We start from the raw sequence: 25480 nt of genomic DNA, 5'->3' as shown, positions 1-25480 counted from the left end.
TCTGCCTCCTCTCCTCGTACAAGCAGAGGCTGGCTCCTCCTGTCAGAGCCCCGAACGGCCCCATTAGGATCCCAGGGACCCATCCCAGCCTCGCTGCAGGGAAGGTGTCTCTGTGCCCTCCACCCGGAGCTACTTTGTTCCAACATACCCTCACCTGACAGGTTGTTTTTGCCAACTGTTTGATCCATTACATACTTGCAACAAAGTGTGTAGTTACTAATTAAACCATCTGTACTTCCCCTAAGCACAATAACCTGATGGGAAGTCCAACTGCCTGAGGCAGCTTAACAAGAAATAACTGCAGGGCCTGAAGGGCAAGGTAGATGTGGACCACCAGCCACAGGGCAGGACTGGACAGCCACACCCAGCGCTGCCGCAGACTTCAACTCCACGGTAAAGAACATTCTGGAAGCCTAGAATGGATCTGGCTGTTGAGGTCAGCATTAGTTTTCCCTCAGAAATAGGATTTGTAGGCTGGGCGTGGTGGCGCACACCTGTAATCCCAGTATTTGGGAGGCTGAGTCAGGAGGATCACAGGTTCAAGGACAGCCTCAGCAGTATGGTGAGATTCTCAGCACCCTAGCAAGACCTTGTTTAAAAAAACAGCTGAGGGTTTAACTCTGAGGTAGAATGCCTCTGGGTTAAATCTCAAGAAAGAAAGAAGAAAGAAGAAGGAAGAAAGAAGGAGGAGGAGGAGGTGGAAGAGGAGGAGGAGGAGGAGGAGGAGGAGGAGCCACTGCTGTGGTGGCACACATTTGTAATGGTGGTACTTGGGAGGCCGAGACAGGAGGATCACAGGTTCGAGGACAGTCTCGGCAACCTGTGAGGCCCTCCACAATTTAGTGAGACTCTGTTTCAAATAACAAAAATAGGGCTGGGGATATGGCTCTCAGGTAGTATGTCATCAGGTTGGAGTCTCAGTAACATAAAAAATAAAAGACTTGCAGGTTGGCACCCTCTGAGAGAGATGACACATGTGTTTGGTGTCAACTAGAAAAAGCTTCATCTCTGCCGCCTTCCTTTTGTTTAAACCTCACAGTTCTCCCTTGCTGAGTGAGGCCAGAACAAAATTTGAGGGGCCTAAATAAAAGGGAAGTTGTATGAGCGGAATTGTGTCCATCCTCCTAAAAAATCCTATGCAGAAATCCGAACCCCCCCTCCCCACCTTGGAATGGGACTGTACTTGGGACAGGGGCTTCAGAAGGGTCCAGCCATTTGAGTGCAGGCCCTGGGCTTGCTTTGCGGGGCGGGAGAGGGGCCGGCGAGACAGGTGTCCGCAGGTGTGACAGGAGAGGGCGGCAGCGCATGCGCGAGGGCAGAGCAGGCAGGGCGGCCTCCTCCACAGAGGGAGGCCCAGGGAATAGCCAATGGGGAGACGCTTTCCCCAGCCCGCCAGGTCCTCCGCCAGCCCAGCCCAGGCTTCCGGCCATGCGTTTAGTTTATTTTCAGTTGTTGTTGTTGTTGTTGTTGTTGTTGTTGTTGTTGTTGTTGTTGTAATATTAGTTTTGTGTTGGGTAGAGTGCCACTCATCTGTAATCCCAGTATTTGGGAGGCCAAAACGGGAGGATCAAAGGTTCGAGACCAGCCTCAGCAACTAAGACTCTCATCAACTTTCAAAATAGAAAGTAAAAACAGCTGGGGATGTAGCTCGGAGGTAGACTACCACGAGGCTCAATCCCCAGCAGCAGCAGCAGCAGCAGCATAATAACAATATTTTCGTTTTGTATCTATACTTGGACGTCTGCAATTGCCCCAAAGCCTTTGTATGTATTGTGTCGTTTTGGGATTTTGTACTGGGGATGGAACCCAGGGAGATTCTACCTTTAAGCTACACCCCCAGCCCTTTTAATTTATTTATTCTGTTTTTATTTATTTATTTTGCAGTACTAGGGATGGAACCCAGGGGCATTCTACCTCCAAGCTGCACCCCAGCCCTATTTTTTATTCTTTATTTTGAGATAGGGTCTGAATTGCAGAGGGCCTCGCTAAGTAGATGAGGCTGTCTGCGAACCTTGATCCTCCTGCCTCAACCTCCCAAGTACTGGGATCACAGTCGTGCACCACCACCACCACCACCTCCACCTCCACCACCACCACCACCACCACCACCACCACCACCACCACCACCACCTCCACCACCACCACCACCACCACCACCACCACCACCACCACCACCACCTCCACCACCACCACCACCACCACCACCACCACCACCACCACCACCACCTCCACCACCACCACCACCACCACCACCACCACCACCACCTCCACCACCACCACCACCTCCACCTCAGGCTCCTCGTGTAATTTTAATAGCAACGATAAAAACTGAAGGTCTCAGCCGGGCGTGGTGGCGCACACTTGTAATCCCCGCGCTTGGGAGGCTGAGACAGGGGGATCGCGCAGGTTCGAAGCCAGCCTCACCTACTTAGTGAGACCCTGTTTCCAAATAAAATATAAAATAGGTTTGGGAGTGTAGCCAGAGGTAGAAAGCGCCTGGGTTCCACCCCCAGAACCGCACAAAAAGAAAAGAATCAAAGGTCTCTTTTCTTATCCCATGAATTGAGGCATTATAGTTAGGGCGAGGGTATTTAAATTATTTGGCAAAGTAAAGGCTTTGGGAGAGCATGAAGTAAGTGTGGGTGGGTACTAGAGGCTGAACTCAGAAGCATTCTAACTCTGAGCTGCACCCCGAAGCCTATTGTTTTTTTTGTTTTTGTTTTTTTGGTGGTACTGGGGTTCCTGGAAGCCCTTCTTCCGGGCTGCACTCCCAGACCTATTTTATACTTTTATTTTTGGAAACAGGGTCTCTTAAGCCAGCGCATCTGGCTCTGAACCTGCGCGATCCTCCTGTCTCCGCCTCCCAAGCGCGGGGATTACAAGCGTGCCTACCACGCCCGGCCTATTTTATTTTGTGTGAAACAAGTCTAAGTTACTAATGCTGGCAACAAACCCACGATCCTCTTGTCTCAGCCTCCCCAGTATTGGGATGACAAGTGTGTGCCCCACACCTGGATAAAGTTCTGAGAAATTTTAAAGCAACTTGAAAATTTTATGGTTTGGGAGTTGCGTGTGTGTGTGTGCGCGCGCGCGCGTGTTCGTGTTACTGGGGACTGAAACCAGGGGCAACTCTTTTTTTTTTTTTCCCGGTACTGGGGATGGAACCTAGGGACATTTTACCCCCAAGCTACACCCCCAGTCCTATTTTTTATTCTTAAATTTGAAACAGGGCCTCACTGAGTTGTGGAGGGCCTCACTAAGTAGCTGAGGCTGTCTGCAAACCATGATCCCCTTGTCCCAGCCTCCCAAATGCTGGGATGACAAGTGTGCGCCACCATGTGCGGCTCCATCTCTTTCATTTTTAGGTTTTGAAGCAGGTCTCATAGGTTGCTGAGAATCTCAGTGGCTGAGGCTTGTCTTAAGCCTGCAGTGCTCCTGTTTCAGCCTCCCACAAACTGGGATCAGAGACAGGCGTAACTGCACCCAGCTAAAAATGGTAAGTTTTTAAAAATTTCGACTTTGTTAAGTTAGTTGTAATTTTATAAATGATCTAGATATAGTGTCTATTCTCTGAGGAGATGATGGAAAGTTTAGGCAAATAAGGTAAATTAGGGTCTAGATTAAAAAACACACTTTACACTTCTCAGTGCAAGAAAACACACTTAGACAACAGCAAAATATCCTCCTGTGTCTTTGCAGTTCTGTGGCACAGTGGCCAACCTTTTCTTAAATGCATTTTTTTAGGTACTGGGGATGGAACCCAGGGGCCTTCTACCTCTGAGCTCCACCTCAGCCCTATTTTGTATTCTTTATTTTGAAACAGCATCTCCATAGGTTGCTGAAGGCCTCGCTAAATTGCTAGAGCTGTCCTTGAGCCTGTGATCCTCCTGCCTCAGCCTCCCAAGTACTGGGATTACAAGCGTGTGTCACCGTGCCTGGCTAGGGTGGCCAGTCTTTAGAGACCCGGTGAACCAAGCCATTTCCAAGTTCTAAAAAAAAGGAAAACTCTAATGTGTACTTATAAGTATTGTTATTTTGAAGACCAGAAAAAGGAAAGCAAAGCAGCAAATCAAGAACCGGGTGCTTATTTCTGTTCAAGGAGACCAAGGGCTGGGCCACACTGCTGACCCTCGATGACGCGCCAGTCACAGGAGGTACCGGGCTCCCTGAGGAGTCACGGGGTGGCTGCTGGGGAGCCCCCAGCCACTTTTATTTATTTATTTATTTATTTATTTATTTATTTATTTTTGCGGGTCTGGGGGTGGAACCCAAGGGGATTCGACCTCCGAGCCACACCTCCTGCCCTATTTTTTATTCTTTATTTTGAAACCGGGTGTCACTGAGTTGCAGAAGGCCTCACTAAGCTGAGGCTATCCGCGAACCGCGATCCTCCAGTCTCAGCCTCCCAAATGCTGGGATGACAAGCGTGCGCCACCAAGCCCGGCTCCCCAGCCACTTTTAAAGTGCCCGTTTCCCTTTCCACCCTGCCACCTCCAAATAGGTTAGGCTACTGACGCTGACGATCTTCCTGCTGTGGATATGTTGCAGGAAAGGTCCGTAAAGACCTGGTGATGGGCAGTGAGTCACTGGGCCCGTGAGGCGCCGGGGCACCGAGGCACCGGCCACCCCGAATTCCCATTCCGAGGAAAACTCACAGTCCAGATGTAAGTGGTTAATGACAAGTTGTATTTGGTGCTAAAGTTTTTCAAAAGCACTGCTTTGACATTTAAAAATGTGTTCTTCTCTGCGTTAATGGCCTATATCTTCAGAGCTGCCTCTTCCAGACTTTCTAAATTTTCCTCTTTGGAAAGAAGAAATCCGAAAGTCCTATCATGCCATTCTTTCTAGATTGCCTGGATTGGAAACAGATAGAGACACTATTAGCACGGCCCACAATACACTTTTATAAAATGCTAGGTTATTTTAAAGGTCTACCCCAAAAGCAGGTTGCCTGTGGTTTCTCAGCAGTCATTTCTACCACCAAAAATAAAGCATTCTATTTTCTTGCACAATAATGTGCATTGATTTCTAAGTTAAAAGATCAGTGCCAAGTGGTCATTAGTTTTTCTTTTCTTATTTTTGTACTGGTGATTGAATCCAGGGGCATTCTATCTCTGGGCTATCCCTAGCCCGATAGATAGATAGATAGATAGATAGATAGATAGATAGATAGATAGATATAAAATTTGGGTTCTTTTTTCTTTTTGCAGTGCTGAGGATGGAACCCAGGGGCATTCTACCTCTGAGCTACACTCCCAGGCCTATTTTTTATTCCTTATTTTGAAATAGGGTCTCACTGAGTTACAAAGGGCCTCATTAAGTAGCTGAAGCTGTCGGCAAACCGTGAACCTCCTGTCTCAGCCTCCTGAATGCTGGGATTACAAGTGCGCACCACCCTGCCTAGCTTCTATGTATATTATTTTGAAACACAGTCTCCCTAAGTTGCCAAGTCTTCAATAAGTAGCTGACGTTGGTCTCAAATCTGCGATCCTTCAGTCTCAGCCTCCCAAGTATTGGGATTACACCCATGTGCCACCATGCCCGGCTGGTCCTGATTCTTTACCTTGGCCAGCATCCGATGGCTTGAGGACACTAGCTGCTAAGAATGTGATGTGCCAGAGTCCTCGTGGGGACAATGCTCCAGCATCCTTGGAGTTGGAGACAGGACTCCAGAGGGACCCAGAAGAGCCCCTATTTCCCACACAAGCAGCTACTGCCTCCAGCTGTAGGGCTCATCTCTCTCTGGTGCGGGAGGTCACAGGGGGCCGGGATTGTGAAGCCCACCCGGGGGGGTCACTGCCTGCATTGGCCACATCACCCAATGTCCTGCATTGTTCTCCAAAAAGGTACAAAGGGTCTGAAGTACTTTCAGTATCAAGCAGGGAGCAAATGGGTGACTGTGTGAAAGAGTTGTGGGCCAAGAAAATAAAGTACTGAGCAGGCGGACACGTCAGAGATCACCACTACTCTAAAAAGAAGCCTAGGGACTCAACAGGGCAGGACCCAGGGGAGCGGCAGTCGGCCTGGCAGTCAGGCTTGTTCCCAGCCAAGACGTGCTGCTCCCATTATCTGTGTGTTTCGGGCACTTGCTGTCACGCAGAGGAAGAAGGATCTTACTTGCTCACAGTCCTGGAGATTTCAGGCCATGTTGGGCTGAGTTGGGCTGTAGCTGCAGAGCTCATGACTCAGCCTGTTTCCCATTACTTGTTTCCTCTTCATCAAAGGGAGAGAAGAGCTGAGATCTCAATAATCCCTGCTCATGGCTATGCCTGGCCCCAGCACTGTTACTTGAGTTTTCAGGTTTATTCGGGGGTTTTCTGTAGCCTTGGGGTAGGGAGTTTTCCACGGTGGGAACACATGTGAATGTTATGGTTTAGGTTTGACATGTCCCCAAACCCTCATGTGTTAGATAATGCAACCACGTTCTGAGGCAGGACACGGCTGGAGGTGGGGCCCTGAGGGTGTGGCCAGGGAGAGTGTGTTCCCAGGCTGAACCCTGCAGCTCTCGTTCCTCTAGTCCCTGGCACGGGCTGAGGTGGCTGCCCTCCCTCTACTATGTTGTTAGCTCTGCAGCTATGATCTGGCATAACATGGGCTGAAATCTCCAGAACTGTGAGCAAGTAAAATCCTTCTTCCTCTGTGTGCTGGGTGTTTGGGTTACACCAATTTGAAAATGCCCATACAACAAGGCTCTTGGCTATAAGCCACTAAATGTCCTTGGTCTCCAGCCACTCCTTCTGGGGATCAAACCTACCCTGAACCCTTCCCAGAAACTCCTTTCTGCTCTGCACCCATATGTAGCAAGCCACTGCCTACACTTTTCCATCTCCCGGTCAGCGCTACAGTCTGGTTTCTGCTTCTGCTGTCCACAGGGTCCACACTGACCACCTGTGGCAGCTGCCAATATTGGAAGTTGTTGGCCATGTCCACATTCTCCATCGCCATGGACTGTCATGGTGTCACTCACTCCCAAGAGTAATCCTGAGAAAGAATCCAATTTCCAGGAATTCCCTCAAGGAGATGCTGTACTCCTTCCAGACCAGGAGAATCATGGAGCATCTCATGGCTCAGCAGAACGCAGGCCTGGGAGCAGCCGTGGGGGTTGGTGCCTGAGCCCGCCCACTGGAGGAAGGAGACGCCAGCCTGAGGTTACGCTTCCAAAAAGGTCAACAGCATCCAAGGACCTTCACTCGCCCTGCACACTCAACGCAGGTGCCGTCCGTCCAAAGCGCTGCTCTAACACGGCATAGGACGAGTTCATCAGGTCAGTGACTGCATCTGTGATGCCAAGAACAGCTTCACAGGTCGGCCGGAGACACTGCGCCTGGGCTCCTCCAGGCAGGCTGTGGCCGACTAGAGAACCGACCTCTGTGTTTCTCTGTGGCCAAGTGGATTCTACGCCCCATTCGACAGGCTTTCGTTTAAACCCTCTGGGATAGTGTGTGCAAGAATCAAGACAAAGTTAGGACCAACTTTTGCTAACGACAGGAGGCCCTCTTTCCCTCTAACCTCAAAGAACGCCCGGCCCAAGTCCTGCACGGGTCTGAAGCCCTGGTGAGGGGGTGCTACCCTCCGAGGCCCTGCTTTCACTTGATCACCTCTGAGGACGGAGCAGCAGAGAGAGGACTTTTCCAGCAGTCTGTCGGCATGCCTGGATCTGAGGGCAATACTTACACATTTTCCTTTAAAGTGGTAAGATAGGATTCCGTTTCCGACTTATGGGTGTCTGGGTCCAATCCAGCCAAATAACGGTAGACGTAGGAAAACGTGTCAAATGGGATCCGGGCAGGCCCGCCCTCGGGGTCCGTGGTCAGGATCTCACAGAGATGCTTCATGGCGGTGTTCAGAGACTAGAAACACACGGCGTGGGGGGGGGGGTTGTTACTCTTGGAGTTGTAGAGATTTTAAGCACCAACAAAACAAACGTGTCCTATAGAGATTCTGCAAAAGGTCTATTCTCCATCTTAGTTAAGAATTAGGTGGCGGGGTGTGGTGGCACATGCCTATAATCCTCCTTACTTAGGAGGCTGAAACAGGAGGATCACAGGATCAAGGATGAGACCTTGTTTCCAAATCAAAAAGGGCTGGAAATGTATCTCGAGGTAGAATGTCCCTCAGGACCGAAAAAAAGCACATAGCCCAGGATGATGCCAAGAACACTGGGTACCATGAAAGGGAGAGAGGACGACGCCCTCCTGTACACTGGGTATGGACGGACGAGAGAGTACAGATACAGAGCACAGCTCCAATCTCAGTCCAGCTTCGCAGGATGCTCCGGTTAGGAAAACCAATTGTAGCTGGCAAGGTGGTGGACACCGGTAATCCCAGGACGTGGGTGGCTGAGACAGGAGGATCACAGGTTTGTACTGAAAGTTAGGTTTCTTATAGATACATTTCTCAATTCTGAGGAGCTGAAGGTAGTAGGGTCACTGTTCCCTGGCCAAAGGGCCCTCTCTCTCTGGCCCCATCCTACCCCTGCCTGCTGCAGATTGTGTGTGTGTGTGTGTGTGTGTGTGTACATGAGAGAGAGAGAGACAGACAGACAGACAGACAGACAGACAGACTAGGGATTGAACCCAGGGCATTCTATAACTGAGCTATACCCCCAGCCCTTATTTTTATTTTTTTATGTTGACACCATCTTGCTCAGTGGCTGAGGCTGCAATTGAACCCGCGATCCTCCTGTCCCAGCCTCCAGGTACCGGGATGTCAGGCATGCGCCATCGTGCCTGGCTGTGCCGTTTTTAACAGCGCAGGACTCGGGCCTCAGCTGTAATCTGAAATTGAAGTGGAGCTGTGGGGGGACGCGGGCAGGCAGCTCCTTCTGCTTCCGGAGCGCCTCCCTGCTGAGCCAGCTCCGGGCCCCTCCCAGCCGCTCTCCTGGTGACCCGGGAGGCTCTGCAGAGTCCCGCACACCTTCCTGAGGGCGCCTCTGGCCTGTGTAGAGTGAAGGCGGGGCTGCAGGGAGGCTGGGGTGTGTGTGTGTGTGTGTGTGTGTGTGTGTGTGTGTGTGTGTGTGTATTTTTTGAGACAGGGTCTTGCTAAGGTGCTCAGGCTGGCCTTGAATTTGTAATCCTCCTGCTTCAGCCTCCCAAGTATTGGGATTACAGTGCGCGCCATGGCACCCGAGGCTCGGTGTTCTATTTCTTTTTTTTTAAAAACCCAAAGGCTCTTCTCAGCTGATTGTGTCATCCTCGCTGATTTTCTGCCTTAAGCCACGTTCTGGGGCTGACAGCCGGGAGAGGCATGAGGCCCAGAATTAGGGGTGTCCCACCGGCGGCTGGGACGTGGCCCAAGGGTGAGGGCGGCTTCCAGGCCGGATGTTGCCCATGCCGCCGTCCAGGAAAGGGAGGGGGGACCACGGTGGCGGCAGCAGCTGACGCAGGGGACAGCCGAGGTGGACGGCGACAGATTGGAGGAGGGACAAAGCTGTCAGGGCAGCACGCATGCCCCTCCCCCAGGAGGAGGGCAAAGCCACGGCAGGGGGTCCGGGGGCCCCTTCAACATGGGAGCCCTGGGCGTCTCCTTGCTCCTTGAGGACAGTCTACCGCAGGCATCAGCAACCCGAGGTCCCCGCTCACGGGGCCGGCCGCAGCTTCTCACTGTGCCAAGGGTCTGCAAAGGCAAGCGGCAGCTGGGTGTGGTGGTGCCCACCTGTAATCCCAGGACTGGGAGGCTGAGACAGAGAGGAGGATCCCAGGTTTGAGGCCAGCCTCAGCAATTTAGTAAGACTCGTAGCAAGCTGGCCGTGGTGGCGCACACTTGTAATCCCAGTACTTGGGAGGCTGAGGCAGGAGGATTGCTAGTTTGAGGAGAGCCTCAGCTACTTAGTGAGGCCCTCTGTAACTCAGTAAGACACTGTTTCAAAATAAACAATAAAAAAAAATAGGACTGGGGGTGTAGCTCAGAGATAGAATGCCTCTGGGTTCAATCCCAGTACTACAAAAAAAAAAAAAAAAAAAAAAAAGATTCTCAGCAATCTGGCAAGACCCTGTCTCAAAATTTGAAAATTAAATAGCCGGGCGTGGTGGCGCACGCTTGTAATCCCCGCGCTTGGGAGGCAGAGACAGGAGGATCACGCAGGTTCGAAGCCAGCCGCGCGCGCTGGCTTAGGAGACCCTGTTTCCAAATAAAAATGTAAAAATAGGTCTGGGAGTGTAGCCCGGAGGTAGAAGGGCTTCCAGGAACCCCAGTACCACCAAAAAAAAAAAAAAAAAAATTAAATAATAGGACTGGGGGTGTTAGCTTGGAGGTAGAACATCCCAGGTTCAATCTCGAAACAGACAGACAGACAGACACACACACACACACGCGTGCGCGCGCAAGGAGCAGGCCCTTCTGCCAAAAGCAGCTTATGTTGGGGCAGGAGGGGACCCTGAGCAGTGGGCTCCTTCCTCAATGTATTCTCCGGGACAGAGTGACAGTGTGGGAACTAAACACACGAATATAAGTTGCTGTCGGCCTCTGTCCGCAGCACTCGGGGTAAAGCGTGAAGAGGCCCCAGCCTTGCGGAATGTCTCCATCTAGTGCCACGCGCTAGACATGGATCTTATTTTCAAAAACAGATTCAGTTGTGTTTGAAATTAACGCTTAATCTTTACAATTTGGGAGATGCCAGTTACAAAGATGGACCCCAAAGCACGAACTGTTGTATTCCTTCTCATCACTGCTAAAATGAAAACTTTAGAATCAAGTGGGGATATAGAGCTAATATATTCGATACTGGCCAGGCATGGTGGCACGTGCCAGTACTTGGGAGGCTGAGACAGGAGGTTCATAGGTTTGAGGCCAGCCTCAGCAAATAAGCAAGGCCCTCAGCAACTTAGTAAGACCCAGTTTCCAGCCGGGCATGGTGGCGCCGGCTTGTCATCCCAGCATTTGGGAGGCTCAGACAGGAGGATCGCGGTTCACGGACAGCCTCAGCTACTACTTAGTGGGGCCCTCTGCCACTCAGTGAGACCCTGTTTCAAAATAAAGAATAAAAAATAGGGCTGGGTGTGTAGCTCAGAGGTAGAATGACCCTGGGTTCCATCCCTAGCACCACAAAACAAAACAAAAGACCCAGTTTCCAAATTTAAAAAAAAAAATTGGGCTGGGGGTGTAGCTCAGCGGTAGAACACCCACGTTCTAGCCCAGTATCACTAAGTGCGTGTTTGCGTGTGTGCGTGTGTATCAGACATTAATTTTATATCATTCAAACTCGATTTTACAGTTCCAGATGAATAAATGCACACCAAGACCTCCGCAACGACTCCGTGTCCGAGCCCCAGTCCTTCGCAGTGGCGGCCGACCGCGAGAGCCCGGGGGCCCTGAGCCCGCCTCTGCTCCTGGAGGGGACTGTGCCCCGTGTCCAGGCCTCGCGCAGTTAGCCAGGGCTGACCCGGATCACCCACACGCCAAAAGGGCGCCCAGCCCGCGCCACCAGGCTGCACCCACTCCCCGAGGCCGCGGCGGAGCCGTGCGTGGTGGACTTGCTTCCACAACCCAAGACACGCACGGCCACAGCGGCCGCGGTGACCCGGATGGACACCTACGGGGCAGAATTTGGAGTGAGCCATGCTAAAAGATGGCCAACGACGTAAACGCCTCTCATCCTTTTAAACCAACTCAAATTGAATCATGTATTTCTTGGGGTTTCTGTAGAAGTATGGGCTTAAAGGCGAGGGAGGCGGGCGTAGTGGCACATGCCTGCCATCCCAGTGGGGGGGGGGTCGCAGGTGTGAGGACAGCCCCCAGAAATGAGGGGAGATTCTCAGTAACCTAGGGAGACCCTGTTTCAAAAAGACATTTTTATAAAAGGACTGGGGCTGTAGCTCTGGGTTCAATTCACAGCATCACCAAAAGGAAGGAAGGAAGGAAGGAAGGAAGGAAGGAAGGAAGGAAGGAAGGAAGGAAGGAAGGAAGGAAGGTAGGTTAAAAAATATAGGCAAGGGAACAGTACTGGAGTTCAGGACAGTTGCTGCCTTGGCCAAGAGGACAGGAAGGCAGACGGAGTTAGTGTCCGTGGATTAGTGACCACACTGGGTACGTTTGTGGGTGGTTGTTATGTAATTTTTTTTGTAGGTCCTGGGGATTGAACCTAAAGCCTCACACATACGGGACAAGTGCTCTGCCGCTAAACCATACTCCCAGTTCCTGTAGGCAGTAATTAAAAAATAAAATAAAATTGATCGGGCTTGGTGGCACACACTTGTAATCCCGGTACTTGGGAGGCCAAGACAGGAGGATTGTAGGTTCAAAGCCAGCCTTGGAGACTTAGTGAGCCTCTCAGCAAACTTGTGAGACCCTGTTTCCAAATAAGAATCAACCTGGGCCGAGAGTGCTGCTCAGAGGTAGGAGCCTCCGGGTTCAATCCCCAGTACCATAAAAAATAAAATAAGAGGGCTAAACGAGTGATGTGTGCACATGTGCTTCTGCCATCTTGTACCCCATTAGCAGGTTTGGCTACAATGCACCAATAAAAACTTAAAAAAACATGCGATACATATTTAAATGTAAAAAATAAATGTTAAAAAAATTAAAAATTGGGTTAAAGATACTTACCCACGATCTACAAATGAGCCAGGATTCTAAATTAATCAGTGCTCTGGGCTCCAGAGATTGAGGGAAGGAGTAAAATAAAGTTGCCTATCTGTGCAGTAAAGCGGACCAACCCTTCTTCCTCAACCCCCTTTCTTCTGAGTTTGAGATGCTTCTCCCCCTCTCCCTATCACCCTCTGCTGGGGGACCCCAGGCTCTGGGCTCCAGCCTCATCCTCCGCATCCGCGCCGCCTGGGTCCACTGACTGAGCGCGCCCCAGAGGGTTTGACTCAAGCTGCTATTATACCTGAACGTCTGCAGAGTTGTGCCATAGCCTTTAGTTATTAACAGTAGACTGTAAGTCAAATATAAAACAATTTTATGCCTCCTTCTACAAAGGGGATAACAGACATTATCAGTGTATGAGATGATGTGGTTTAATTAAAAAAAAAAAGTCATCGGTGTGTTCTCTATACCCTAAGAACATTTTAATAGTTACCCATGGATTTTTATCTATGCCTACTATCTCTTAAATCAAGGTATTCATAGCATTTAATCTTTTAAACTGAAGTGTTCATAAGCACTTCATTTAAAAAGAACTATGAGAGCCAGGTATGGTGGCGCACGCTTGTAATCCCAGCATTCAGGAGGCTGAGACCGGAGGATCGCGGTTCAAGGACAGCCTCAGCTACTTAGTGAGGCCCTCTGCAACTCAGTGAGACCCAGTTTCAAAATAAAGAATAAAAAATAGGGCAGGGGGTGTAGCTCAGAGGTCAAATGTCCCTGAGTTCCATCCCCAGACCCGCAAAAAAATAAATTTAAAAAAGTGAAACAAATATGTTGAAAAATAATAAATAATAAAAATAAAATAAAAAGAACTATGAGGCTAAAAATATCACAGGCCTCTGGGAAAAATTCCAAGACAAAGTTACTAACGTAACAGCAGCACTTCCTTTAGTTACTGAGCCCTAGGTTATTTTTTAAGCCAGGCATATAACGACGCAGCCCCGGCGGGGTGCTTTGATAGCTACGTACCCCACCAAGAGCGCTGCACCCCAGCGCCAGGAACTTGAGCCATTCAATTTCGTTTTCGCCGGACTCCAGCTGGACGAGGTCTCTGAATTTTTCGACTGGCAGGCACAGGTTTTTCCACTTCTTCTCGAGATCTGCTAAATCCACAAACTTCTTGTGGCGACACTGTTTAGAAAACACAACAGACGCCATCTACATGGTGCGAGAGCCCCGTAGAACGGTATACATAGCTGTGGGGACTTGGACGTGGCACCCAGCAGCCCGCCCCCGGGAGGAGCGATGGGCGACCCCGTGGCCTGGGGAAGGGGCGGCCGGCTGGGGACCACGCTCGGCATCTAACAGGAACAAGCTCAGTGTCGCAAATAGGGCGTAATGTTGTGACCCCAGCAGACAAGCAGATACTGGGTATGTGATTCTCTACTCGGTCAAAATACTTCACAATAAAGAAGCATCCATAAGTAAAAGCATGAAACATTTGTCTCCTAAACATGATAGTTACAGAGGAAAAATATTGAAACTGGCAACAAAAGTACTCCCTGTTACTGTTTCAAATGACCTATGAAAATGGTAACTCCAGCATCTGCAAGTGGTGCTTTAGGTGAAAGAGCATGGAGCGATTTCAGTATGTCTTTTCCTAAGCAGTGATCTGTTTTCCTTAAGATACGGAGAAATCCCATCTTCAGACATGGGAAAACCCTTTCTTCAGAACCCAGCGCTCCCTGCATAGAAGCAGGTGCCTCAGAATGTGCAATGGGAACAAAGCACTTTAAATTCAAGGTTAAAAGCCGGGCACGGTGGCACACGCTTGTAATGCCAGTACTTGGGAGGCTGGGACGAGAGGATCCGGGTTCGCAGCCAGCCTCAGCTACTTAGTGAGGCCCTCTGCAACTTGGTGAGACCCTGTTTCAAAATAAAAATAAAAATAAAAAAATCGGGATGGGAGTGTAGCTTGGAGGTAGAATGCTCCTAAATTCAATCCCCAGTACTACAAAAATAAAATAAATAAAAATAAAAAATGTTCAAGGTTATGCTGGGCCTGGTAGAACCCCCAGCCATTTGAGAGGCTGAGGCAGGAGGATCATAGGTTTGAGGGCAGCCTCAGCAACTTAGCAAGACTCTGTCCCAAATAAAAATAAAAAGGGCTGCTGGTACAGCTCCATGTAGAACACCCCTGGGTTCAATCCCAAGTATAGAAAGAAAGAAAGAAAGAAAGAGAGGGAGGGAGGGAGGGATGGAGGGAGGGAGAGAAGAAAGAAAGAAAGAAAGAAAGAAAGAAAGAAAGAAAGAAAGAAAGAAAGGAAGGAAGGAAGGAAGGAAGGAAGGAAGAAAGAAAGAAAGAAAGAAAGAAAGAAAGAAAGAAAGAAAGAAAGAAAGAAGAAAGAACGAACGTGGCAGGAAGGGACACCAAGGGCTCCCTGGCCAGGTGGGAAGAATCACCCACCAGCACAGGCGCTCAGAGGACAGAGGACAGACGCACGTCCCGCAGGCAGACCAGAGGGCAGATTCTTATTGTACCTTGTACACCAACTTCTACAAACACACGTTTCAAGACAGGACTGGCAACCCCCACTCTGGAACTTTGTATTTTCAGAATTTTTGTAATTGTTTGGGCTTTGCTTTGCTCTTTGGCCTGGCAGAATCCAGCGCCATCTTAATTTGTATTTAAAAGACATTCGAGTTCCTTTGTCTAGTATCTTCCCGTGGGGCCAGGGATGCGGCTCAGTGACCCAGTGCTAGTTGGGGTCCATCCCTGGCACTGCAATTTGGGGTTCTATCACGTTAAAGGAAAAAGTTCCCCTCCTCCACGCCCTCCTTTGAAGCACAGGAGGACCCGGCTGGGAAGGCAGGGCTTCCGGGTGGTCAGGGCGGCCCTCTGGGTCAGCAGGCTCCCAGAGGCCGCGTGGGGAAGGCGCCCGCACGCCCGCCTCCCTACCTGCTTGTGCAGGACCTTCAGCAGTCCCTGGGTCAGGCCGGTGTCTGTTTTCTGGGTGGCCACGGGCATTTCGATTCTGTCCTTCACGGGAAGCGGATCTCCTCTGGACAGAGCTGAAAAATACCTTTCAACACAGACACCTCAAAGCTCAGCATCATCGCCGGGCGTGGTGGTCACGCTTGTAATCCCTGCTCTTGGGAGGCTGAGACAGGAGGATCGCGCAGGTGCGAAGCCAGCCTCAGCTACTAAGTGAGGCTCTCAGCAACTCAGTGAGACCCTGTTTCCAAATAAAGTATAAAATAGGTCTGGGAGTATATCCCAGAGGTAGAAAGCCCCTGGGTTCCACCCCCAGTACCACCAATGAATAAATAAATAAATAATAAATAAATAAATAAAAGCGCCCATGTACTCCTCTCAGCAGGGCCTCGGACACCCTGATCAGGAGGGGCGCTCTACAGCCCAGCCCCCCGCTCAGCTCTCTGCCTGAGAAGGTATTTCTCTGTGTGCTCCAGTGTGCACAGTGGGTACACCGCGCCCCCGCCTGAGGGCTTCTGGGAGCACCAAGCAAGGAAGGGCTCAGTGGGTAGCACCGCAAGCGGCTCTCTGCACATGCTGTTGTGCTTGCCACAGGGGATGGAACACTCCCAGGCCTTTAAAGCTTTTATTTTGAAACAGGACCCTGCTAAATTGCTAAGGCTGTCCTCCACCCTGGGTTCCTCCTGTCTCAGCCTCCCAAGGACTAGGATTGCAGGTGTGCGCTACCGCACCCCATCACGCTCTGTTTTTATCAAGGGTAATCTCTGAGTGCTTCCAAATGTGGCCAGAGAAGCCAGGTGTGGTGGCAGTTGCCTGTAATCCCTTGCGAGGCTGAGACAGGTGGTTCGAGGCCAGCCTCGGCCACTAAAATGGGGCCTAAGGCCGTGAAAGATGTCGAGCCTGGTCTGAGCTGAGTCTGGAGCAGTGCCGCAGTCCACTGCTTTTGACAGCTTGGGTTGGTCTTCCCCTCTCTTGGCCTTGACTGCGTGTGTGTGTGTGTGTGTGTGTGTGTGTGTGCGCGCGCGTGTGTGTTACAAGGGGTGGAACCCAGAGGCTTTCTACCTCCCGGCTATACTCCCAGACCTATTTTATGTTTTATTTGGAAACAGGGTCTCACTAAGTTTCTGAGAGCCTAAGTAGCTGAGGCTGGCTTTGAACCTGTGCGATCCTCCTGTCTCAGCCTCCCAAGCCCAGGGATTACAGGAGTGCCCACCGTGCCTGGTTTAAGGTGCTTGACTTTAAATACCTGTGCGTGTTCAACCGTCAGAGCGCCCTTTCCCCATCGGAGGGGCAGCTGCGCCATCTCCTGCCCACCTCTCCCCCCTTCTCCTGCCCTCCGTTCGTCCTTCCTGGAAAACAGTTCTTTCCCTTGGAAGCAGTTTGGGGCCCAGCCCAGGGAGACCCACACGGTGCCCTGGCTGTTGTCGGGAGCAGGTGCCAGGCAGGGGCTCCTGGGAAACTCACTTTATCACACGGCCAGGAAAATGAACCCTGAACTGGGCCCCAGGACCACAGGTAATCATTTGAAAGGTACAAGTAATTGGAAACATTCTAAATATGTAACATAGATAGATATGGGTAAATCAATATTGGGTAGATTAAAGGAAATGCCTTATCTCATCTCCTTTCTTTTCGCCCCTCAAATTCTGCTTTGCTTTTCTGCTGTTAGACAACTTCAGCTCCATTTTGTAGATCTGCCAGTGATTTAAGAAAATGTCAAGCCAGGCATGGTGGTGCACATTTGTAACCCCAGCATTTGGGAGGCTGAGACTGGAGGATCACGGTTTGTGGACAGCCTCAGCTACTTAGCGAGGCCCTTTGCAACTCAGTGAGACTGTTTCAAAAAAAAAAATAAAAGTAATACAAATAAAATATTAGGGCTGGGAGTGTAGCTCAGAGGTACAATGCGCCTGGGTTCCATTCCCAGTACTGAAAAAAGAAAAAAGAAAAAAAAATGTCAAAATGCAGGCAGCCATGGGTTAGACAAGCGTGGGCCCGAAGACCTACAGGGCTGGTCTAAAGACCAACACCTTGTCAGTAGTGTCTTCATCTGGGAAGTCGGTCCTTATGACCCATCAGAGGGTCATATCACCAAGTTCGACACCACCTCTAGACACACACACACTCTCTCTCTCTCTCTCTCTCTCTCTCTCTCTCTCTCTCTCTCTCTCTCAAGGAATTTGGTGATTTGGTTGGGGAAATACTGGGGATTGAATGAACCCAGAGGTATGTCACCTCCAAGCTAAATCCCCAGGCCTTTTAATTTTTTAGTATTTTTTAATATTTATTTATTTGTTTGTTTGTTTGTTTGTTTATTGCAGTACTGAGGATGGAACCCAGGGGCATTCTATCTCAGAGCTATACCCCCAGCCCTATTTTATATTTATTTATTTTTTATTTATTTTTTTTATATTTTATATTTTATATTTATTTATTTATTGCAGTTCTGGGGATGGAACCCAGGGGTATTCTACCTCCAATCTACACCCCCAGCCCTATTTTTTATTCTTTATTCTGAAACAGGGTCTCACTGATCACAAAGGGCCTCCCTAAGTAGCTGAGGCTGGCGGAAAACCGCAATCCCCCAATCTCCACTTTCTGAATGCTGGAATTACAAGGGTGAGCCACCACGGGCGGCTCCCAACTCTCTTTTTTTTTAATGTTATTTTGAAACAAAACCTCTCTAAGTTACTGCACACTGGCCTTCAACTAACTTACTCTCCTCCTGTCTCAGCCTCCCAAGTGCTGGGATTACAGCCATGCAGCAGCATCAACCCAGCACATTCGGTGATTTTTAGAGACGCTTTGGCTGTCTGGGCTGAGTGTGGGTGGTACCCACTGCTGCCGAGTGGGGAGGGGGACGAGGCTTGGAGGCTTGGAGGCCGTGCCTTCCTCCACCCCACCCACCGCCAGCCGGTCCTGGCCAGGGGCCTGCTTGGGCGGAGCAGCGCCCCTACATCATCAGGGCAGCTGTCAGCGTGCCGGATACATCATAAGGGACCAGTGACTGTCATCTCAGCGGAGCGGCCCCGGGGAAGGTGACCCACCCTGGGCCTCGCCCTCATCCAGGGAGTCCCTGTTTGTCTTCAGTCCTTGGGTCCGTCCTGTCACCTTCCCTTGGTTTCTAAGCTCTTCCTTGCTCTCTACCTGTCTGAAGCCCCAATCTTGGCCGCAAAATCTCCCCCAAACCCAGCCCTGCCCCGCTCGGCCTTCCTGCGCCTCTTCGCAGCTCACCAAGTTCTCCCCACTGGAGCTGCTGCGCGCCCCTCTCTCACGGGCGGTGTCCTGTGAGCCCGCACACATCTCAGCCCCAACGCCCACCTCGCATGTCAACAATGACACAGAGCTTCTGGACACGAAAAAACTTTCTTTTTCTTTCTGGACACTAAAAAACATTTTTTGGGGGGTGGGGGGGCACTGAGGGTTGAACCCAGGGGCATACTTACCTCTCAGCTTTATCCTCAATCCTTATTTATTTATTTATTTATTTTCATGGTGCTGGGGATTGAATCTAGGGGCAGTTGACCTCCAAGCTACACCCCAGCCCGATTTTGTCTTTACTTTGAAACAGGGCCTTACTAAGTTGCAGGGGGCCTCACTAAGTTGCTGAGGTTGGCCACAAAAATAATTGTTTCTAAAGTGTTACCAAATATAATGTTCCAAGAAAAAAAAAAAGCAAAATCTTGATTTTTTTTTTTTTTTTTTTTTTTTTTTAGGGTGCAAACAAACCTTTTAGAAAAGGATACTAAAGCCGGCCGTGGTGGCGCACGCTTGTCATCCCCGTGCTTGGAAGGCAGAGACAGGAGGATCGCGCAGGTTCGAAGCCAGCCACGCGCGCTGGCTTAGGAGACCCTGTTTCCAAATAAAAAAATGTAAAAATAGGTCTGGGAGTGTAGCCCGGAGGTAGAAGGGCTTCCAGGAACCCCAGTACCACCAAAAAAAAAAAAAAAAAAAAAATCTAAAGCCAGTGGCTATAATTTTTTTTAAAGCAGGAAGCTTGAAAGAATCTTTCAGAAGCAATTGGCCAAAGTGTCTAGCCCAACACTGATTTAACAAGAAGCCCTGGTGGTAGGGTAAAAAATGGCCCCAACAGGTATGGGAGGGGTGGAGGGGAAGCTGTGAGGATGGGGAGGAAACGCACCGAGGGCCGCGTGCTTGTGCAGCCATCCTGCTTCCACTCACTGTGGCTAGAGTCACAAAGCACCAATAAAACGGGGAGCTGGGGAGGGGTGCACACCGACCGTCGCAGTACTTGGGAGGCTGAGACAGGAGGATCACAGGTTCAAGGCCAGTGTACAGTAACTTAGAACATGTTTCTAAATAAATTTTTAAAAAAGTTAAATCTTCCCCTTTGGGTTCAATCCCCAGCACTACCCCCCATAAAAAGGTCCTCAAAGTAACCAGATCCTAATCCCTATTACCTGTGAATGTTACTTTACATGGTAATAGTGTCTTTGCAGATAGATGATAATAATATAATTATTAAATTAATAATATATATTATCATTATTACTATTATTATTTTGTGGTACTGGGGATGGAACCCAGGGGCCTTCTACCTCTGGGCTACACTCCCAGATCTTTTTTTTTTTTTTTTTTTTTTTTGGTGGTACTGGGGTTCCTGGAAGCCCTTCTATCTCCGGGCTACACTCCCAGACCTATTTTTACATTTTTATTTGGAAACAGGGTCTCCTAAGCCAGCGCGTGGGGCTGGCTTCGAACCTGCGCGATCCTCCTGTTTCTGCCTCCCAAGCGCGGGGATTACAAGCGTGCGCCACCACGCCCGGCTCCCAGATCTATTTTTATATTTTATTTGGAAACAGGGTCTCACTAAGTTGCTGAAAGCCTCACTAAGTAGCAGAGGCTGGCTTTGAACCTGTGATCCTCTTGTCTAAGACTCCCAAGTACTGGGATTACAGATGCCGCCACATCTGGCTTAGATTAAAAATTGTAGATGGGAAAATTACCCTGGATGGCTCCTGAGTGCAGCCACAGGTGTTCTTCCAAGAGAGAGGCAGAGGGAGAACTGAAGATGTGGCTTTGACAGGAGGAAGAGGCCCCAGACCAAGCAGTCCAAGGGACACAGCTAGAAGCCGGCAGAGCTGTACGGAGTGGACTCTCCCAGGAGCCGGCAGAGAGGACGAAGCCGGCCCGACTCCTTGACTTTACCCTAGTTACAGGGATCGTGGAATCTGGGCCTCCAAATTGTAAAGACAAATGTCTGACGTTTTAAGTTAGACCTTGTGGTAACTTATCACAACATCAAGGGAAACATTCACTTGAGTTAATATGATTTAGAGAAAGTAAATATTGACAATTACTAAAAACGTTAAATTTACATGTATGTTGACTTTTTAAAAAGTGAGCTTTTGTGTGTTAACTGAAGGGGATAAGAGCTTTCTTTAAAATCAAAAGGATTTTAATGGCTTTAAGGATGGAGTTGTAACTAATTTGAGATTCGTTAATAACTGGTAACTAATAAGATTTACAACCTGTTACTAACTTGTGACTAATCCTGAGTGTTCCTGGAAAGTGTGGGAGTGTGTTGTCAGGTACTGTGCGCTCAGTCCCTGTGAACTATGCTGGACAGAGTCTAGAGCACCCTAGAGAAGATTACTTTGGGATAACTCCGGTAGTTGTGATTCTAACAAGCTTTTTTGTGTGTGGTCTTGGGGATTCAACCCAGGGGCATTCTACCTCTGAGCTACACAGCTAATCCTGTTTTATTTTGAAACAGGGCCTAAGTTGCTGAGAGCCTTGCTAAATTGCTGAGGCTGGTCTCAAACCTGCGATCCTCCTGTCTCAGTTTCCCAAGTAATGGGATCACAGGCGGGCACCACTTGGTTCTGACAAACTTTAAAGTTTATACATAATTCTGGGAGGAATCTATACAGACAAGGAACATCACTCAAGGACTCCTCCTTGTAAAAAACCATCTCATGCCGGGCTCACATTTGTAATGCTGGCATTCGGAAGGCAGAGGCCAGAGAATCGAGGTTTGCAGACAGCCTCAGCTACTTAGCGAGGCCCTTCAATTCAGTGAGATCCTGTTTCAAAAAAAAAAAAAAAAAAAAAAAGACTAAAAACTAGGGCTGGGGGTGTAGCTCCGGGGTACAGTGGCCCTGAGTTCCATCCCTAATACTGAAAAAAAAATCCTAAATAAAGGAAAGTGGGCGCGATGGTGTAAGTTTTTAACACAGTGCGAGGCTTTTGGCCCGGTTCGGCGGCGCTGCCCGTCGCCCCCCACGCTGGACTTGCTATTACTCTGCAGGTAAGCAAGCATTTTTGCAGCCATTCCGGATCTCAGGGTCCCAGGCTCCGGCTCCGCCGCCCCTCCGCCCGCGCTTACCCCGCGGACCACTGCAGCACGTCGGCGGGCTGGGTGCGGATGGCAGCCTTGGTGAACTGCTTCAGGATGTCGGGCAGTTCGGGGGGAATGTGGATCTGCTGCGCGCAGAACATGGTGTCCGGCAGCGGCATCGCTCCCCGCAGACGGACCGCCACAGCCTGGAGGAGAGGGGGTGCGGGGGGGCGTCAGCGCCGCGCCGGGGGAGCCGCCGCCCCCCACCCGGGGTCCCGGGCCGAGGGGCTTACCCGCTCCCGGCAAAGGCGCCAACCGCCCCTGCAGCGACTCCCCAGGGCCGCCCGCGAGCCCACTGTGGCGTCGCGGTATCCAGGCAACCGCGCCCCGCCCCCGAGCCGCGCATGCGCGTGCGCTCGCGCCTCTGGCCGGGGCCCGAGCGCCGGCGGGCGCAGGCTGGGCAGACCTTTTCGGGTAACTGTAGTGGAATCTAGCTAGCGGATCAATTCACGTAGAGAAAATGGGTCATAGCAGAACTCTAGACGAAGAGGGAGATACTACGGAGGAGCGAATATGGCGACCTGAGGGGAGAGGGACATTTCTCTAATGCACAAGATGTTCTTTAACAAACATACCAATGTCAATCACTAAGTCGAACATGAGGAGGGTGGGGAGGGAATGGGTAAGGGTTCATTGCGTGACGTGTGCATGGATGTCTCCACGAGTTTACTCCATTAAGATGGATGACAATGCACCAATAAAAAATTTAAAAAGGGCCGCTCCCTGCTGGGGACGGAACCCAGGGCCCAGGGCAAACCAGCCAAGGGCTGCACCTGTGAGCCACGCCCCAGGCCTTTCTATTTTATTTTGAGAGTTTCGCTAAATTGCCCAAGCTGGCTTCCAATTTGCGAGCCTCCTGCTTCAGCTTCCCAAGTAGCTGGGATTACAGGCGGGCACGCGAGGCGAAAAGGGGCCTTTCCGTGAAGTGCCCACAGCCCTGGACAGTGGAATTCACGGAAAGCTCACCCCCGCCCTGGCCAATGACTGGGTCCTCCAAAGGCCGCAAGAGCCCCCAGGCCCCGGCCTGCCTGGCTCCCAGGGCGCGGCCCCGGAGGCCCTCGGCGATTCTTCAGCATATGCTCAACAGCTACTAAAGAGTCATTGCTCTGGACAATTTCCAGCAAAAACAAGAGTCGAATTGTCTTCCTAAGAGATACAGTGGTTAGCCATCCGACTGGGCCTAGGAGGCAGCAAGCCAGGGCTCCATGGAAAAGGCAGGAGCTGTTCTGTTCTGGAAGAGGCCGGTGAGCCCGCGGCTGGGGCCCCTGCTCCGCCACTGGACCAGATCCTGACAGTCTCTGGCTCAGGCCAGGCTGGTGGACGGAGAACCACTGGGGCATTTCTAGGAGGGGCCAAGTCCTCTCTCAAGGAAACTGGGAGGTTTGTCCCATTTCACATTTCAGTCCTTTCCTCTTGGTCCACACACCTACCAGATGAACACACACACACACACACACACACTCTCTCTCTCTCTCTCTCTCTCTCTCTCTCTCTCTCTCTCTCTCTCTCCAAATAATAGCGTTGACCCAAACTGAAAGTAGACACTAGTTGTTGGACAGTGTAAGAAAACAAATTCTTACCTCCTTGACAAGTGTGTTAATACATCTGGGGGCAGTGTGGCATTACAAAAACTTTGATCACCTAATCATACCTCTAGAAATTTATTCTACAGCAGAAATATTAGCCTGAGTATAAAACGTCAATACAAAAATGCTTACTATAATGTATAATTAAATGGGCTAATTATCGTTCAGAACCTCAATCATGAAACAAAATACAAATAAGCCAGAAAAATAGTAAGTAGGTGAGGCTGAGCAGTTAAGTTTGGGCATGTGCATATATGCCGAACCAGAACCACAAGATAATTGAAGACATACATCAGCCCCATTTCTTCATGCCTCTATTTGTGGTGGTACAGGGGTGGCACTGGGGAGCCCAGGGGCACTGTGCCTCCATACGCTCCCTCCCCCATTTTTGTTTTGAAACAGGGCCTCATTAGGTTGCTAAGAGTCTACGTTGCTGAAGGTATACTCGCATCTCTGATGCTCCTGTCTCAGTCTCCCGAGTGTTGGGATTATAGGTGTGCTCCACCATGGTGGGTCCCTTTCAAAACCTTTTAATACCCCTCCAGCCCTTACCCTCACTGCTGTCTATGGATTTCTGTAGTTACTCTGCATTTTCTGGTTTACATACATGAAATAACAGTATTTGTCTTTGGTCCAACATATTTTGAGATAGGCCCATGTTTTATCAACAACAGACTGATGCCTTTTTTTTGGGGGGAGGACTACAGATCGGACCTGGAACATTCTACCTCCAAGCCACACTCCTAGCCTTTTAATTAAAAGGTTTTATTTACATATTTTGTGGTACTGGGAATGAAACCTATCCAAGGGGCATTTTAACTCTGAGCTACACCCACCACCTGTTTTACATTTTGAAATGGTGGCTTTTTGTAAACCCATGATCCAGTCTGTCTCCAAGTGCACCACCACACCTAGCTCCTTTATTCTGAAGCCCTGCCTTGCTTAAGTGCTCAGGGTCTAAGTTGCTGAGGCTGCCCTAGAACCTGAGATTACAGGAGTGCACCCCACGTCTGCCTGTGGATCCCCTTTTTCATGCAGACCATGAAACACCACCGACAAACATGATGGGGGGGGGGGCTCCTCAACCCTGGACACACTGGTAAACTGGGGTGGAGGGCAGGGCACGAATGGGCACAATTTCCTTTGATGGAAACTTTCAACCTCAAAGTTCAAAGATGTTTATGGTTGAAATGGCATTTTCCCCACCACTTGGAGAGGCAGATAATGGGGGAAATGCTGAACATTTTTGAAATCCTTTTGACCTAGAAACGAACACTAGAAAGCCTGAAGCTAAACGATCTCAACTCTTACCATGTAGGTGGAAAAATCCTCAGGCAACTACATACAATACTTTATTATCTGACCGTGGAGTCTCCTTTGAGAGCGATGGCTCTGGGAAGCTGGCGCGGATCTGAGAGTGGCGGTGCAGGAAGTGGACAGCGCCTCGGCTGTGGTAGAGACGAGGGGCCCAGTGGGTGCAGACCACACCATCATGTATTCTCTGCAACTATACTTACACTTGGATTTACAACAGAAAATGGGTCACGTCACCCAAGTTACTTTTCTTACCTTATTAACAATATCTGAATTACCGACATAGCGAATAATACACATTTCAGTAGCTTCATTTTATTGAAATGGGGTCTCACTATGTTGCCCAGGCTGGCCCCGACCCTGGACTCAAGTGATTCTCCTGCCTTGGCTTCCCCGGTTTGCGGGGACCACGGGTGTGCATCGTCGCACCTGCCTTCACATTTCCGTAATTTAAAAAACGACCTTGCAGCAAAGCAAAATTAAAAACAACAAAAAAAAAACTAGGCTACAACTAACATTCACTTTATTCAATTTTGTTCTCTCAACTCAAAAAGCAACAAATAAACACATAAAAAAGGGAGCATTTTTTTAATATATACACATAACATTGGTCTGGGTATCTAAGGGGTTTAGTAAGAAAATTGACCTCCAAATAACTAAGTATTCTATTTCAGATTCTACTACAGTCGACCCAGCTCA

The 25480-nt window shown here is 49.8% G+C and overlaps 1 protein-coding gene across 1 annotated transcript; it reads right to left on the bottom strand.

Annotated features, from left to right (window-relative positions):
* Window positions 1–4789: 4789 nt before the first annotated feature.
* On the bottom strand, window positions 4790–22000 carry ROPN1L (rhophilin associated tail protein 1 like; the record flags this gene model as incomplete). The annotated part of the gene is made up of 5 exons (XM_080715060.1): window positions 4790–4853; window positions 7675–7850; window positions 13555–13716; window positions 15485–15608; window positions 21870–22000. 5 exons carry the CDS (start codon window positions 21998–22000, stop codon window positions 4790–4792), a joined length of 657 nt encoding a protein of 218 aa, XP_080571186.1.
* Between the last annotated feature and the right edge of the window lie 3480 nt (window positions 22001–25480).

Source organism: Muscardinus avellanarius (assembly GCF_963383645.1).
Source record: "Muscardinus avellanarius genome assembly, chromosome: 1".
In the NCBI taxonomy this organism is placed as follows: Eukaryota; Metazoa; Chordata; class Mammalia; order Rodentia; family Gliridae; genus Muscardinus; species Muscardinus avellanarius.
This window is presented reverse-complemented; position numbering and strand designations above follow the sequence as displayed.